The sequence below is a fragment of the Amblyraja radiata genome, chromosome 18, assembly GCF_010909765.2.
Source record: "Amblyraja radiata isolate CabotCenter1 chromosome 18, sAmbRad1.1.pri, whole genome shotgun sequence".
NCBI classification, from domain to species: domain Eukaryota; kingdom Metazoa; phylum Chordata; class Chondrichthyes; order Rajiformes; family Rajidae; genus Amblyraja; species Amblyraja radiata.
Window position 1 is genome coordinate 34,244,809 of NC_045973.1, and position 16,357 is coordinate 34,261,165.

Sequence of the window (16,357 nt, forward strand, 5' to 3'; positions counted from 1 at the left end):
ATGTCGTTTAGCGTCAAGACCCTTCTTCAGACTGTTATTAGTGATAGATAGTTATTGATAAGCAAAAATGTGCAACTGTTAAAAATTTGAAACAAAAATAGAAAATGCAAAATAAAGCACTCAGCCTCAACACAGTGATGAGGTAATGCCCCCTCCCACCAGCAATGAATGCCCATCAAAACTGTTTGTTCCACTCCTCACAGTTACTGCCCGACGCACCATTTTCCCTTCCACATATCACTTTCTCTGCTCTTACATTTCACACCTCTTCACTTCTCACCTCACAGACTTTTGTCTCCTTTTTATGTCTGGCCTTTGTCCACCCTTCTGCCAATCAACACCCCTGCCCCCTCCCCTAACATCAGTCTGAAGAAGGGTCTCGACCCGAAACATCACCCATTCCTTCTCTCCAGAGATGCTGCCTCACCCACTGAGTTACTCCAGCATTCTATCTTCCACCTATCACTTGTCTGGCTTTGTCCTGCCCTCACCTTTCTTCCAGCTTTTGCCTCCTTACTACAATCTGTCTGACGAAGGGTCCCATCCTCTATCCATGTTCTCCAAAGATGCCGTGTGATAAGCTGAGTTACACCAGCACTTTGTCTTTTTTTTTTAAACCACCGACTGTAGTCCCTTGTGTCAACCTATTCCTCTTATATATTCATATCTCGACATGTTCCATCAATTGATTGAATTTATTTGTTATTCAAAAAAAGAAAATTTGAACGAAATGTTGTTACCATACAGTCATACCACTAAAAAGCAAATAAAACACACAATTACATAAATTCAACATAAACATCCATCACAGTGACTCTCCTGCAGGCACCTCCTCACTGTGATGAAAGGTAAAAAAAGTCTTATTTCTTCCTTGCTTCCTGCGGTCAGGCAGTCAACTGCTGCGTCAAGGCGATCGAGGCTCCCGATATTGAAGCCCCCACTGGGCGACGGAAATCCCGTGGACGAGCTACGCGCGACGATGAAAGGTCCTGCGAACAGGCCGATTCAAGCCTTGCGATTCAGGGTGAACGAAGCTGCTGCGGCTGGAGCTCCCGAAAAGTTGGTCATCAACCACAGACCTGCAAGATCCCGATGTTACAGACCACAGGGCCCATGGCCGAAGCCTCCGAAAGTCAGCCAGCTCCGCGAGTCCACAGGCTTTGTGACCAGAGCTTCCTGCGGTCAGGCAGTCAACTGCTGCATCAAGGCGATCGAGGCTCCCGATATTGAAGCCCCCACCGGGCGATGGAAATCCCGTGGCCGAGCCACGCCCGGCGATGAAAGGTCCTGCGAACAGGCCGATTCAGGCCTTGCGATTCAGGGTGAGCGAAGCTGCTGCGGCTGGAGCTCCCGAAAAGTTGGTCGCCAACCACAGACCTGCGAGATCCCGATGTTACAGACCACAGGGCCCACGGCCGAAGCCTACGAAAGTCAGCCAGCTCCGCGAGTCCACAGGCATTGTGACCAGAGCTTTCAAGGTCGATCCCAACCGGAGGTCACCCAGCTCCTCGATGTTAGGCCGCAGTACAAACAGAGATACGACACGGAAAAAAGTCGCATCTCCGTTGAAGAAATAAATAAAAAAAGTTTCCCCAAACCCCCACAGAAACATCTATACTATTAATAAAACTCTTCATCTTGTTTGCGGCTGTCTGTGTGTATGTGTGTGTGCTAATTTTGATTTTCCTATTTTCCTATTTTCTTCCAAATGCTAGACTACAGCCTTCACATTTTCACATATTCTACTCACATTTTTCCAGTCGAGGCAATAAACATCTTCCCATCGCATTCGCACCTATATTTCTGCACTTTTAATTGTTTAAGACTTTCAGAAGGCTTTTGACAAGGTCCCACATAAGAGATTAGTATACAAACTTAAAGCACACGGTATTGGGGGTTCAGTATTGATGTGGATAGAGAACTGGCTGGCAGACAGGAAGCAAAGAGTAGGAGTAAACGGGTCCTTTTCACAATGGCAGGCAGTGACTAGTGGGGTACCGCAAGGCTCAGTGCTGGGACCCCAGCTATTTACGATATATATTAATGATTTGGACGAGGGAATTGAATGCAACATCTCCAAATTTGCGGATGACACGAAGCTGGGGGGCAGTGTTAGCTGTGTGGAGGATGCTAGGAGGCTGCAAGGTGACTTGGATAGGCTGGGTGAGTGGGCAAATGCATGGCAGATGCAGTATAATGTGGATACATGTGAGGTTATCCACTTTGGTGGCAAAAACAGGAAAGTAGACTGTTATCTGAATGGTGGCCAATTAGGAAAGGGGGAGATGTAACGAGACCTGGGTGTCATGGTACACCAGTCATTAAAAGTAGGCATGCAGGTGAAGCAGGCAGTGAAGAAGGCGAATGGTATGTTAGCATTCATAGCAAAAGGATTTGAGTATAGGAGCAGGGAGGTTCTACTGCAGTTGTACAGGGTCTTGGTGAGACCACACCTGGAGTATTGCGTACAGTTTTGGTCTCCTAATCTGAGGAAGGACATTCTTGCCATAGAGGGAGTACAGAGAAGGTTCACCAGACTGATTCCTGGGATGTCAGGACTTTCATATGAAGAAAGACTGGATAGACTCGGTTTGTACTCGCTAGAATTTAGAAGATTGAGGGGGGATCTTATAGAAACTTACAAAATTCTTAAGGGGTTGGACAGGCTAGAATTGTTCCCGATGTTGGGGAAGTCCAGAACAAGGGGTCACAGTTTGAGGATAAGGGGGAAATCTTTTAGGACCGAGATGAGGAAACCATTTTTCACACAGTGAGTGGTGAATCTCTGGAATTCTCTGCCACAGAAGGTAGTTGAGGCCAGTTCATTGGCTATATTTAAGAGAGAGTTAGATGTGGTCCTTGTGGCTAAAGGGATCAGGGGGTATGGAGAGGAGGCAGGTACAGGATACTGAGTTGGATGATCAGCCATGATCATATTGAATGGCGGTGCAGGCTCGAAGGGCCGAATGGCCTACTCATGCACTTATTTTCTATGTTTCTATGTTTCTATGTTAAAGTTTAAAAAAAAGCCAGAAAACCTATTTTGGGGAAAAAACCCGAGTGACGCCATAATGGACTCACAGGCAGGATGGGACACTCCGTGAGGGAGGGGCACTCCAGCGCACCCGAGTGACGTCACATTGCACTCGCAAGGCAGGACACTCCGGGAGGGAGGGACACTCCAGCACATTCGCGTGGTGGCGGCTGCCGACGCCCGACACCTGGTAGTCAGGGTGGTGCGCGGGCCCTGGCTGGAGCCAAGACTGGTGCTCGAGCTGGAATGAGAGCCGAGCCTGGGGCCAAAATAAAAGCCGCTGCTGGAACCAAGTCAGTGCAGGCCGAGTACGAGAGCCAGGCCGGGTTCCAGCCCTGTCGCTGCTTTAGGACCTGGGTAGGTCCTGGGGCAGGGAATGAGAGTGAGGGGAGGAAGATGAGGGAAAAGAGGAGGAGGGATATGGGGTGGGGAGTGGTAAGTAAGTAAGTAAGTAAGTAAACTTTATTTATATAGCGCATTTTAAGTCAATTTGCATTGACCCCAAAGCGCTTCACATAATTTAAATAATAATAAGTTCCATTGCAAACCATAGAAAAAGGTTTTAAAAAAATGAATAAAAATGGACACAACATATTACAGAGTTCAACACAAACATCCCCCCACAGCAGAATCAAAACATTTCCACTGCGGGGGAAAGGCACCAGAAAGTTAAGTCCTCTTCCTCTGTGAAACATCCCGAGGTCAGGGCCCATCTGTGGCCGTGCAGCCAGTCCGATGATTTTCAGGGCCCTCTTGCCGTAAAGATGAAACATCGGCGTCGGGTGAAACATTCCTCAGCGGCTTGGAAATGTCTGGAGCGGCTGTCCCCGCCCCGGAGACCGGAGACCGCGGCACTCGTAGTCCTCCGGCTGCGCCGGCTGGAGCTCCGACCCCGGCGAACTCGATCTCTGGCTCTGCGGCGCTCCAAATCCAAATCCAGCGCCGCCCGCGGCCGAACGCCCGCAGCCACAGCTCCGCGATGTTGGAAGTCGGCGACCAAAGCGCTCCGGAGCTTACCGCACGGCGACCCGGTAGGCATCGCCCGCTCCTTGTTGGTATCCCAGCGCTGCGCCACCGCCGCCGAAGCTGTAGTCCCAGCCGGTCCCGACAGGAAAACGCCGCTCCACTTTCGGTGGTAGGCCGCGAGGACGGGGCGAAGAAACAGCACGGAGGGATGCTGCCTCTCCGACCAGGTAGGGGACTAAGAATAAAGTTTCCCCCTTCCCCACCCCCACCCCCCACATAGAAGACCTCCACTAACATAAAATAAAATAAAGAAAGGTGTAGAGGCGGACTGCGGGCAGGCTGCCATACACAGACGGCGCCCACTCCCGCACATCCGCCATCTTGAAGATGGGGGGAGGGGGGAGGGGGGAGGGGGGATGGGTGGAGGAGGGAGATGCCCCCTCCCTATCTACCCTCCCTTTCCCCACTCTACCCCTCCCTCTCTATTCCTCTCTCACCCTCTCTACCCTCCCTCCCCCAACTCTACCCCCTCCCTCAACCCCTCTCCCTCTCTCTCTACCCCCCTCCCTCTCTGCCCCTCTCTCTCTACCCCCTCCTTCTACCCTCCCTCTCTACTCCCCTCCCTCTCGCTCTCTACCCCCTCCCCCTCCACCCCCCACCTCTCCCTCTACCCCCCTTCCTCTCCATCTCTACCCCCACCCCCCACCCTCTCTACCACCCCACACTCTCCACCACCCCTCCCTCTCTAGGGATTGGAGAGGGAGGGTGAAGAGGAAGAGGACGGAGTGCTGGGGGATGAGAGAAATGAGCCCTGCCTCCGCATTTGGGGGCTATGCCTGAGTGGTGCAATATTGCATTGGGGGAACGGGTGAGTGGTGGAACCTTACATGGGGGAGCAGGCTGCACTTAGCCTGCACAGTAATGCCTCCATCTTCTATGTCACAACAGGAACCCGTCAGCCGTGCCTGCGCTGTTGGGAGCTATGGGTGAGTGGTGGAATACTGCGGTCGTGGACCAGCCCTCCCATGTGACGCTGCGCCGCGCTGCGCCCCCCCCCCACATTGGGGGACAGGACCCAACGGGTCCCACTTGGTCTAGTATCTATATAACTAAAAGTCTCATCTTGACCACTTCCTGTCTGCGTTGTATATTGATTTTAGAAAAAACACTACCATATATCGCTGTGATTTTTGGCCATCTTACTCAGTCCTCCTCCGTTGAGGCAGCCCTGAGGATTTTTCCAATCGATGAAAAATAAAAAAGTTATGAGTGTACTAAACAGTGAGTCTGCAATGTACTTGCAATAAATGATTTGTTAGCCCTTAATGATAATGCAATGAGTTGTTTGGCAATTTGGTGGCCTGCACTCTGCTTGAAATGCTATGAAATTGAATTTGGTGGCCTGCACTCTGCTTGAAATGCCGTGAACTGCCAGCCCACCAGCCCCGTGTGACTGATCTGCCAACCCACCAGCCCTGAGTGACTGAGCTGCCAGCCCACTAGCCCCGAGTGACTGAGCTGAGCTGCCAGTTCACCAGCCCTGAATGACTGAGCTGCCAGCCCACCAGGCCCGAGTGACTGAGCTGCCGGCCCACCAGGCCTGAGTGACTGAGCTGCCAGCCTATCAAGCCTAAGTGAGTGAGCTGCCAACCCACCAGGCCTGAATGAGTGAGCTGCCAGCCTAAGAATCCATTCAGCCCACAATGCCCATACTAGCCCTCTAGAAACCAGTCCCTTTGGCCCACCATATCCATACTAGCGATCCAGAAACCCCCTTCCCCCCCTACTGGCCACCAATATTAGAATTGGTGGAGAGGTAGAATATTGCGTTGGGGGACCAGCCCTCCCGTGTGAACATGGGACTCAACGGGCCCCACTTGGTCTAGTATATTACTAAAACTCTCATTTTGTTTGTTTCTATCTATCTATGCGTGTTTCTGTGTTTGATCAAGGACCTACGCCAAAACAGTACACTTTAGCGCTATACCTTTTGCACCACCTTACTCGCCATTGTTCTGTGGTGGTCTGTGTCAAGTTTTGTTCAGATTGATGCAATATTTTACAAGTTATTCATAATTTCTTACTTTAGAAATGCAAGTTTCAGAAAAATGTAGCAGCTAAAATCCTTGCTGCCCAGCTTGCAATAAAGTTGCAATCGAGGAACACTCAGTCCTTCCAGCAAGTTTTTGGCTGAACAGGAGGGGGAGGGGGCAATTGCATTATTTTTTAAAGTCCTCAAAGCAAGAGGGAAGGCAGTGTTGGGGGGGAACGGGTGAGTGGTGGAATATTGCATTGGGGAACGGGTTGCATTGGGGCACCAGGCCTCCCGTGTGACAGGGACCCAACGGGTCCCAATTGGTCTAGTACACAACAAAAAATAGACTATTACATACATCTAACATTAACGATAAGTCAAAGAAGGAAGAGAGACAGACAGACTGCAGGCGAGTCGCAACCGCAGACGCAGCGCCAACCACTTGCGCCTTGGATAAATTAATCATAGCCAACTGACCCATCAGCACATCTATAAGATGCTGAAGGAACTGAAGAACCTGGAAGTGTGACGTCAGGGATGACGTCGGTTTTCGGCAGTAACCACACCAACACTCGCAGTAGGGTGAACTCACGTGATATATTTCGAAGGAGGAGACATGGCGATCTCTGAATTCGTCCTGCAGTTCACCCTTGCCTTGAGCGGAGGTGTTGACGGTATAGGTTTCCTCCTGGCTGCTAAGCTTTATGCTTGAAGAGACGGCGCTGGCCACCTCTAGATAATGTTGACAGCAAGTCTTTGCGTACATGTGTGGGCACAGGCCGTCATTGTCTATGGACAGGAAGAGGTTCTGGCATCTCAGGCTTGCCCCAACTGCTCAGTCTTAGCCTCAGGTAGAGGCGCTAGCTGTCTAGGGCTTCTTTCCTGACTGTCCAGTCTAGACCACACAGTGGCGCTGGTGGCCTCGGGTTTGTCCCAGTGGCTCAGTCTTCCTTTCACCTGCAACCGGGGAACACAGCTGGCAGGGAAGTGCTCCGTTTTGTTCCCTTCCCCACTCTCTTCTTTCTTCCTCTTTCTTCCTCTTTCTCTCTTGCTTCTTATCTCTCCCTTCCCCCTCTGGCTAGAGTGCCTGGGTTTTATAGAACGTAGGCTGACAAGGTTCAGGTGACCAACCAATATCAGCTAATTGGATTCTGTCACAAGCAAACTCCACACAAACAGAATTCAGGTTGTTGGAATTGTGTGACAGCAGCAACTACAGCACCACTGCCCTGCCCATTTCAATTTGTACCATTATGTCTATAAATAAATGATTATAGAATGCATTAATTTTAGTTTTAACCTTTTATTTTGATATACGTTGCAACTGAACACCTAAATGGGGCAGGTATGAACAATGATGTCGCAAAATATGCTGCACAAGGCAAAATATGAATGCATCATCCAAAACACTAATGGTCGCAGTGAGACTGAAAGAAATTCTTTAATTGTTCTAACCGTTGATCTTCAGATATAATGGGGATTTGTCTCAGCAATAAATTGTCATATATAGCACATAATGACTCTACATAGTGGTCCCATTAAAGTTAATGTACCACACATATAATGCGAGTTTCAGCATTCATGAACGCGGTTATGATGAGTGTTTATTATAGGAATGTAACTCATGGGCATAAAATCTCAATCTTCAATTAAAAACATACAGTAGAATGGCACTGCACAATGCTACCCATGCTAGTTTGCCCTAATGTCATTATTGTATGATTTTTATATGGGGACTTAAGCATTTAGGAGGCACCAATACGATGATTTTACCACAAGCACATACAGTATTAAGTAGAGGTAATTTCAGGACTTCTGCACACCACTGGAACCAGTGGTGGTGCCGTATATATTTCTGCATGAGAACTAAACACCGAATACATTACTGAATACAATCTCTGTTTAAAGCTTGAGAAACACTGAATCATGGCAGCACAGAATCAGCAGATATCCTGCTTTAAAGACACTGACCACCGTCAAAGAAGTGAACATTAGGAAGTCATCAAGGACAGAAATGTTGTGGCATTGGGAGGAGGTGACCGGAAAGATTAACGTTAGAAGTAACACGCTAAAGAGTTAAACCAATGCTGGAAAACATGTAATGACAACTTTATAAGGTCAGCAAGAACAATGAAACCCATCTGGCAACTATAGTACATAGCAATATACCACAGCCATGTACACATCTCACAACCAGCATTTCAACGTGGAAACACAGCATAAATACATGCAAACATTGTTAAAGATGTTATAGCAGTGCATTTGAAAAGCAGTGACATGATCGGTCAAAGTCAGCATGGATTTATGAAGGGGAAATCATGCTTGACTAATCTTCTGGAGGAATCTTTTTTGAGGATGTAACAAGTAGAATGGATAAGTGGATGTGGTGTATCTGGACTTTCAAAAAGCTTTTGACAAGATCACACACAAGAGATTAGTGTGCAAAATTAGAGCACATGGTATTGGCGGTAGGGTATTGACATGGATAGAGAACTGGTTGGCAGACAGGAAGCAAAGAGTAGGAATTAACGGGTCCTTTTCAGAATGGTAGGCAGTGACTAGTGGGGTACCGCAAGGCTCGGTGCTGGGACCCCAGTTATTAACAATATATATATTAACGATTTTGCTTAAGGAATTAAATGTGACATCTCCAAGTTTGCAGTTGACACAAAGCTGGGTGGCAGCGTGAGCTGCGATGTAGATGCTATGAGGCTGCAGGGTGACTTGAATAGGTTGGGTGAGTGGGCAGATGCATGGCAGATGCAGTATAATGTGGATAAATATGAGGTTATCCACATTGGTGGCAAGAACAGGAAGGCAGATTATTATCTGTATGGCGTCAGATAAGGAAAAGGGGAGGTGCAACGAGACCTGGGTGTGCTTGTACATCAGTCACTGAAAGCAAGCATGCAGGTAGAGCAGTCAGTTAAGAAAGCTAATGGCGAGAGGATTTGAATTTAGGAGCAAGGAGATCCTAGTGCAGTTGTACAGGACCCTGGTGAGACCACACCTGGATTATTGTGTGCAATTTTGGGCTCCTAATTTGAGGAAGGACATTATTGCTATTGAGGGAGTGCAGTGCAGGTTTACCAGGTTAATTCCCGGGATGGCGGGACTGACATATGATGAAAGAATGGGTCGACTGGGCTTGTATTCACTGAAATTTAGAAGGATGAGAGGTCAACTTAAGAGACATATAATATTCTTAAATGATTGGATAGGCTAAATGCAGGAAAAATCTTCCCGATTTTGGGGGAGTCCAGAACCAGGGGTCAAAGTTTAAGAATAAGGGGTAGGCCATTTAGGACTGAGATGAGGAAGAACTTCTTCACCCAGAGAGTTGTAAATCTGTGGAATTCTGTGGTAGCATCTGTGGCAGCATCTGTGGAAGGATATTAAAGATTTTTTGATGCTAAGGAGCTATGGGGAGAGCATGGGAAAGTGACCCAAAGGTGAAAGAGGTGCAAGGTAAAAGATCTGCTACGATCTTATTAATCGGTAAAGTGCAAGGCGGTGAATGGACTACTCCTGCTGCAGTTGCTTACTTTCCTATGTATTCTCCTCATTTGCAACAATCCTTATGTTAAACTTGCAGGAGATAATAGTTGTATTCCATCATAAAAACCTCCCATTAGTTTCTTCATCAGGTAACTTCTAAATTATTTTTTGCAATTAAGATTCTCTGCAAGTGCTAGCTGTAGGTTAATTCTTTCTATCAACTATCTTTCACAAACAAAAGTTAATGAACGCTCTATCAATTAAGGGATCTATTGAGATGCAAACTGCAATATTTTCTAACAGTAAGGTCAACTGCTTCAAATAAATTGACAAACTTACATCTGATTATTTTCTGCTACTTTAAAGAAAGTGTTGAACGATTTACTCTAAGTGTTATTGTTTTTACTAAGTTAACAGATGAAGGAAGATGATTTGAAATTCATCCATATTTATGCTACCACATGCCCTGAGCTTAAATAGTCAGACACAAATATATGCGAGAAGAAGGAAAACATTGCCAACAGAACTTTACCCAAATAAATAAATTACAGGAACACTGTTCACGCAGAGTGCAAAAATTATATTAGTGCAAATTTTTCAAAATTTAATTTAGTTATAATATATCTATATCATGGTCTCCATCTGTCCACGATCATAAAACAACCTTTCTATTATGTTTTCGAGAGAAAATCAAAGATTCGAGCAGACAAACCGGTGACAACTAAGCAACTAAAAAGTTAATAGGAGAGGGAAAATTGACAGAGAGATAGCTGGCAAGCAGCATTACAACAAAGATTTTATGTTTATATGAGTAGAGGGAGCTAGAGTAAATGTGAGATTCCCAGAGGGTGAGACGGGAACGCAAGGAAATGGCAGATAAATGAAAACAGCAGTTTGCATTATTCTGCATGGCAGAGGGCAATGCAAATATCCCACAGATATCTGCTGGACTAGTTTCTAGAAGTATAGAAGACCTCGTAGTAATCACCATCACGAGGTATGAGAAAAACCATTGGGACTAGAGGCAGCCGGCCGGGTTGCCTGGTCCTGAAGGCTTGCACCACAGGATGCAACAGCAGAGTTCTGGGAAAGTAACAGCGGACTGACAAATGGCAAACATGACTGCATTGTCCAGAAGGAGAAGATAAAAAGTAGACAACTACAGGCCTGTTAACGTAACAACCTTTGCTGACACAATGCTGGAGTCTATAATCGAGGAAGAAATAAGCCAGTCTTTTAGTGAAGCTTTATATAAATCAAGGTAAATCAAGTTTGATAAATTTGCTCAAATTGTTTGGGGATATAACTAGCACAGTGCATAGAAGGGTAAGTGCAGTTTATTTGCTTTTTCGGACGGCATTTGACAATATGCCACAGAAGGCTGCTGCACAAGAACATGGTGTAGAGGGAAGTGTGTCAGAATGGATTGAAGATAGGTTATTGCATAGAAGACAGAAAATCAGAATAAATATGTATATTTGAGACTGTGGATGCAACGAATGCAATGCCACAAAGATATTGACCGTATTTATTTATGATTTATACCAACAACCTAGAGGAGGGGCCAGAGTGTTCGATATTTCCATTTGCCAATAACACAAAACTGGTGGGACTGAGGATATTTGAACTCTGTACCAGGATACAGGTAGGTTGTGAGAGTGCAAGAAAGCTCAGCAAATATAACTTAATGCCTTGGAAATAGTGAGGTCACATAATTCAGTAAAAGGAGTCCATCATCCTTCAGACTATCATCTAAACACCAAAAGATTGCAGATGAACAAAGGGATCTGGGATCTTATGCACAAACTGTAAAAATGTGAGCAGTTAAAAATGTCAAGCAGTTACGAAGAAAATAGCATATTGGCCCCATTGCAGGAGAATTTAAGTTTAGTAATAGGGAAGTATTGTTACAAGTGGCCAGGATACTGGAGGCACACCTGGAGCACTGTGCACAATTCTGGCCCCTATATTAGCAGTGGAAGCAATCCTAAAGAGATTCACTCCACCCATTCCTTGTTTGAGAGGGTTGCCCGGTCACAAGCCACTCACCAAATTAGATCTTTATTCTATGGAATTTAGAAGAATGAGGGGTGATCATCGAAACAATTTTCAGAATGTCAGACAAGGGGACATAGTTACAAGACAAGTGAACAGTCATTTAAAACATAAGTGTGTGGGAAGTTCTTGTAGAGGACAGTGACCCTCTGGAATTCTTCACCCAATAGAAATCCAGAGATTTACCACCCACTGCGAGAAGAGGAGCCGCGGTCTGTGACAGAGGAGGAGCCGCCATGTGGTAGATAGGAGGAGTTGTGGCTTGGGAAGGAAGAGAAGTTGTGGCTGGGGCAGTGGAGGAGCCATGGCCTGGGACCGATCAGATATAACCATATTGAAAGGCAGGCCAGAATATAATCAAGCCAAACGCAAGTAGAACGGGTAAAGCAAAGAGGAAAAATACCAGAGTTCAAAATATAGTTTGTCAGCATTATAGCATGACAGTTCCAGAGAAAAAGTCCAATGGCTGCAATAAGGTAAATTGGAAGATTGGGACTACACCCCCACCTTATGGAGAGACCATTCACAAATCTGATAACAGAGGACGAAAAAGCTGTTTCTAAGTCTTTTGTTACGTCCTTTAAAACTACCCAACAGGAGCAGGGGAAGAGGCAATGACTGGTGTGAAAAAAGTGCTTGATCATGTTGACTGCTTTCCTGAGGCAGTGTGAGGTGTAGATGGAATCAGTGGAATCAATCAAATGCTGGAGTAACTCAGCGGGACAGGCAGCATCTCTGGAGAGAAGGAATCGGTGACGTTTCGGGTCAGGACACTTCTTCAGATCTGAAACGTCACCCACCCCTTCTCTCCAGAGATGCTGCCTGTCCCACTGAGTTACTCTAACTATTCCTGCTGCTATTTTGATGTTTTGGTAAATTAACTTGGAAGAACACTTCTTACCTTCACATCCGCTGTGCGTGACTTCTGCAAAGGGATTATCACACTGGTTGCACTGACGTCCAATCACTCCCGGTCTACAGTGGCATTGGCCGGTTTCTTGATCGCATGACCTGGAAAACGAGCCAATGGGATAGCAGTCACAAGGTAGGCATGCATCGCTTCCAACAGGATGATAGTGATACTCCTGGAAGAACAAAAACAAACTTGTGTTAAACTGAGTTTACGGTAGGGAATAAATTATGACAACATTTATGGGATTTTTATTGATATAAATTGTGCACCCCATTAATCTGTAAATCATAAAAATAAAAAAATCTAATGCAATCATTCGCAAATACAAATATTTTATTCATTTGATTTTTTTTTGCAGTGGCTGGCATTTAGGAATTAATAGTGTTTGACAAATACAGATCTGCCCTTTCATATCTGGATGGTGGATTCAAATCCAACTCAGACAAATTCAAGGTTTCACAGGTCCTTTATTCGTGAATGTTGAGAACAGCAAAGGATATAGCACAGCTTATGTTACAAAATATTCCACAGTTAAGAGACTTTGTGAAAACAGTCCAGATGCAGGGAGTTAAATACGTATTGTTTTACTACCACAAATCAATATGTGACAATAGAACTGCAAACAATTTATAAAGATAGACGCTAAAGAAAATAAGTAAAGGAAATAGATTGTGATGAAAATGGTTGGCAGATTAAATTGAGTGAAAACCCCCAGTTGGTGGTGCGGAACAGGTGATTTTGTATGAAACAAGTTTAGGCAGTCAGTTTCTAATAGTGGCAGGATTAAGGTATAACATTGCTCATGATTCAACATACATCTGCTGCTATGGGAATCATCAACCTTGTGAATAAACTAGAACATTTCTGTAGGTTTAAAATCCATTGGCAGGGCAGAATCATTATTTAAAATATTTGTAATGAATAATGAAAATAATTTCTACAATATTATATCTCTAAGAAACAAAACTGAGGAAATTACTGACTGGCAAGTGCGAAAGAGCACGAGAGAATGGAATTTTTTGAAGGTCAGAAAATCATTCCATATAAAGTCAGTTTGATAGTTAAAAAGAGTCATAGAGTGATACAGTGTGGAAACAGGCCCTTCAGCCCAACTTGCCCACATGGCCCAACATGTCCCAGCTACATTAGTCCCACCTGCCTGCGTTTGGTCCATATCCCTCCAAACCTCTCCTATCTATGTACCTGTCCAACAGTTTCTTAAATGTTGTGATAATCCCAACCTCAACTACCTCCTCTGGCAGCTTTTGTGTGAAAACATTTCCCCTCAGATTCCTATTAAATCTTTCCTCCTTCACCTTAAACCTAGGTCCTCTGGTCCTCGATTTACCTACCGTGGGCAAGAAACTGTGCATCTCCCTGATCTATTCCTCTCATGATTTTATACACCTATATAAGATCACCCCTCAGTCTCCTGCACTCCAAAGAATAGAGTCCCAGCCTACTCAATCATTCCCTATAGCACAGACCCTCTAGTCCTGGCAACATCCTCATAAAATGTACAAAGTCAAATTTAAAACATCATGGGATATCTGGAAAATAAATATGTTTGCATGTCTGGCATGAAACAAGTTTCAATTTCTCACATGAAATGGGGCAACATGCATTCCCACTTACGTAATCTTGTGTACACTTGCAAATGGAAAACAATACAATCAGCTACTGTCCTTAAGTTAGGATGACGCTCACCTTACAGTGGCATTGACCATTTGTCTTGTTGCAGTCAGGATCAAAACCCTTACTGATATCACAGTTGCAAGGTCCACATGTTGGGTTACCCCACCATCCTTTGGGGCACTGCTGGTCAGTCCTAAACCAAATGTTAGAAGTGGAAAAAAAGTAGACTTAATCTCCATCATTTCACAATTTCAGGACAGCTTAAAACATTTTACAGCCAATGAAGTACTTTTGAAATGCAGTCAATTTTATCATGATTTAAGGATTACATTGCTTAAGCTTGTTAGTACAAAGAAACGTTACATTTCTTTAGATCTTTATATTTAACATTCCTCTGTGTGCTGGTGTAGTACCATGCCACTCCTAGTAGACTGTAAATTTATAACCATAGATCACAACAAAGTGATCAGTTCCTTCGCTCCATAGATGCTGCTACACCCGCTGAGTTTCTCCAGCATTTTTGTGTACCTACGATCAGTTTTAGGCATATCATTGTCAGAGGCATTAGCTACTGTAGGTTTGGTGCTTCTTAGATCTATTCCACTTGTTGATTTGGATAGCAACATTTGTAGAGGGTTTGGTGTAAATTATCTATTTAGAGCAGTGTCTACCGAGGAAACTGCAACAGGAATTCATCAACTGATTTTAGAATTTAAAAAAGTTACTTTGCTTCTTTTGTCAATTGTGGATTATGAGATGTAAATGTGCAATAAAAAATGTATTACCTGTACTATTTGTTAGTAACTTTACCATGCAAATAATATTGTGTTTAGAAACATACAGGAAAAGGGGGGAAGATGGGGGTAGGTAAGCAGGGGATCAGCAAAGATAAGCAACAAGAACACACATAGAAAGCAACCTTATTTTCCATACAATGATTCCTTGATTACATATTTTCATTGGAAAAGATCCCTTCCATTTATAAATCTAATTATCACAATAACAACTACAAATCGCTTTCCACCCATAAGGCTATGCTGTACCTATAATGTATTTGTTCAGCCGTATCAATTTCCAAAATTTTGATAAATTAAATATTTTCCATCCCTTTCATAAATCAAGAAATAAATGCACAGTATTTAAGTACCTTAATTGGGAAGCATGTAATATCCTTTTAGATGCAGTGATAATGGACTGTGTAGAAAAGATGCTGGTTTAAAGCAAAGATAGACGCAAAGTACTGGTGTAAATCAGCGGGTCAGGCAGCATCCCCGGAGAAAAAGGATGGGTGACGATTTCGGTCGGAACCCTTCTTCAGATCAGAGTCTGAAAAAGGGTTCTGACCCAAAATATCGCCAATCTTTTTTCTCCAGAGATGCTGCCTGACCCGCTGAGTTACTCCAGCACTTTGTGTCGGTCTTCGATAATGGACCTTCGGTAAAAAGTGACCTTTGCCCCCCCCGATTTTAAGGAGTTCATGGCTGAACCATTGCTGCAGTGTTTTTGAGAGGGTCAACGTGGCTGACCGCACTCTTTAAAGATGCTAAAATATTGAAGTGGCCACTTTTAAAGAACCGTACAGCTGCCAATTATGTTGTGGCAAGAATCAGGTCTTTAGATAAATGGGAAGCAGAGCAAAGGTCTAATCTAATCAAGTGTGCCTGAGGTTTGACAAACTCAGATTGCATTACTCGTGCTAAAGCTGAAGAAAAATTGCAGGTTTTAAAACAGGTGATGAGATCCATAAATTAGTTATAATTTTGTTGACAAAATACACTTGCCAATTCATTATTTTTGTTGTTTGCAAGCTTCTATGCCAATAAATACGTTACAATTCTTATTTAGAAGGATGTTTTGTTACCTGTGTTCACAGTATTGGCCAAAATGGTTCTCTCCACAATCACATGTGTATCCATGCGAGGGGCTAGGCTTACGTCGGCAGGCAAACTCATTTTCACATGGATTCAGCTGACAGGCATCAACACAAGACTCACCATAGTAACCTAAATATGAAACATGCTTAAGTACTTCACATCAATCTTGCTGCAGCCTCTGCAGTTTTTCTTTCTGACAAACTCTTGTTGGGATTAGATTTAATATTTGTGTGGTTGAACACAGAGTTATTCAGTACACATTTGTCACTCGCTACATGTGGCTAATTGGGAATCCAGAAGTGGGTAATTACACTCTGATTTGTAATTAAAATTGAGTAATTGATGCA

General features: G+C 44.5%; 1 protein-coding gene across 4 annotated transcripts in view; it reads right to left on the reverse strand.

The window, feature by feature from the left end:
- The window catches only part of celsr3 (cadherin EGF LAG seven-pass G-type receptor 3), a 209,611-nt gene that overhangs the window by 81,186 nt on the left and 112,068 nt on the right, over positions 1-16,357 (reverse strand). For all 4 annotated transcript variants that reach the window (XR_004414675.1, XM_033037098.1, XM_033037099.1 and 1 more), the window contains exons 13-15: positions 15,998-16,139; positions 14,209-14,329; positions 12,490-12,673 (exon numbers count right to left, since the gene is read on the reverse strand). Coding sequence is in view for 3 of the 4 variants with exons in the window: in XM_033037098.1 (XP_032892989.1) it covers positions 12,490-12,673; positions 14,209-14,329; positions 15,998-16,139 (447 nt within the window). In the remaining variant the exon portion in view is untranslated. The remainder of the gene's footprint in view (positions 1-12,489; positions 12,674-14,208; positions 14,330-15,997; positions 16,140-16,357) is intronic.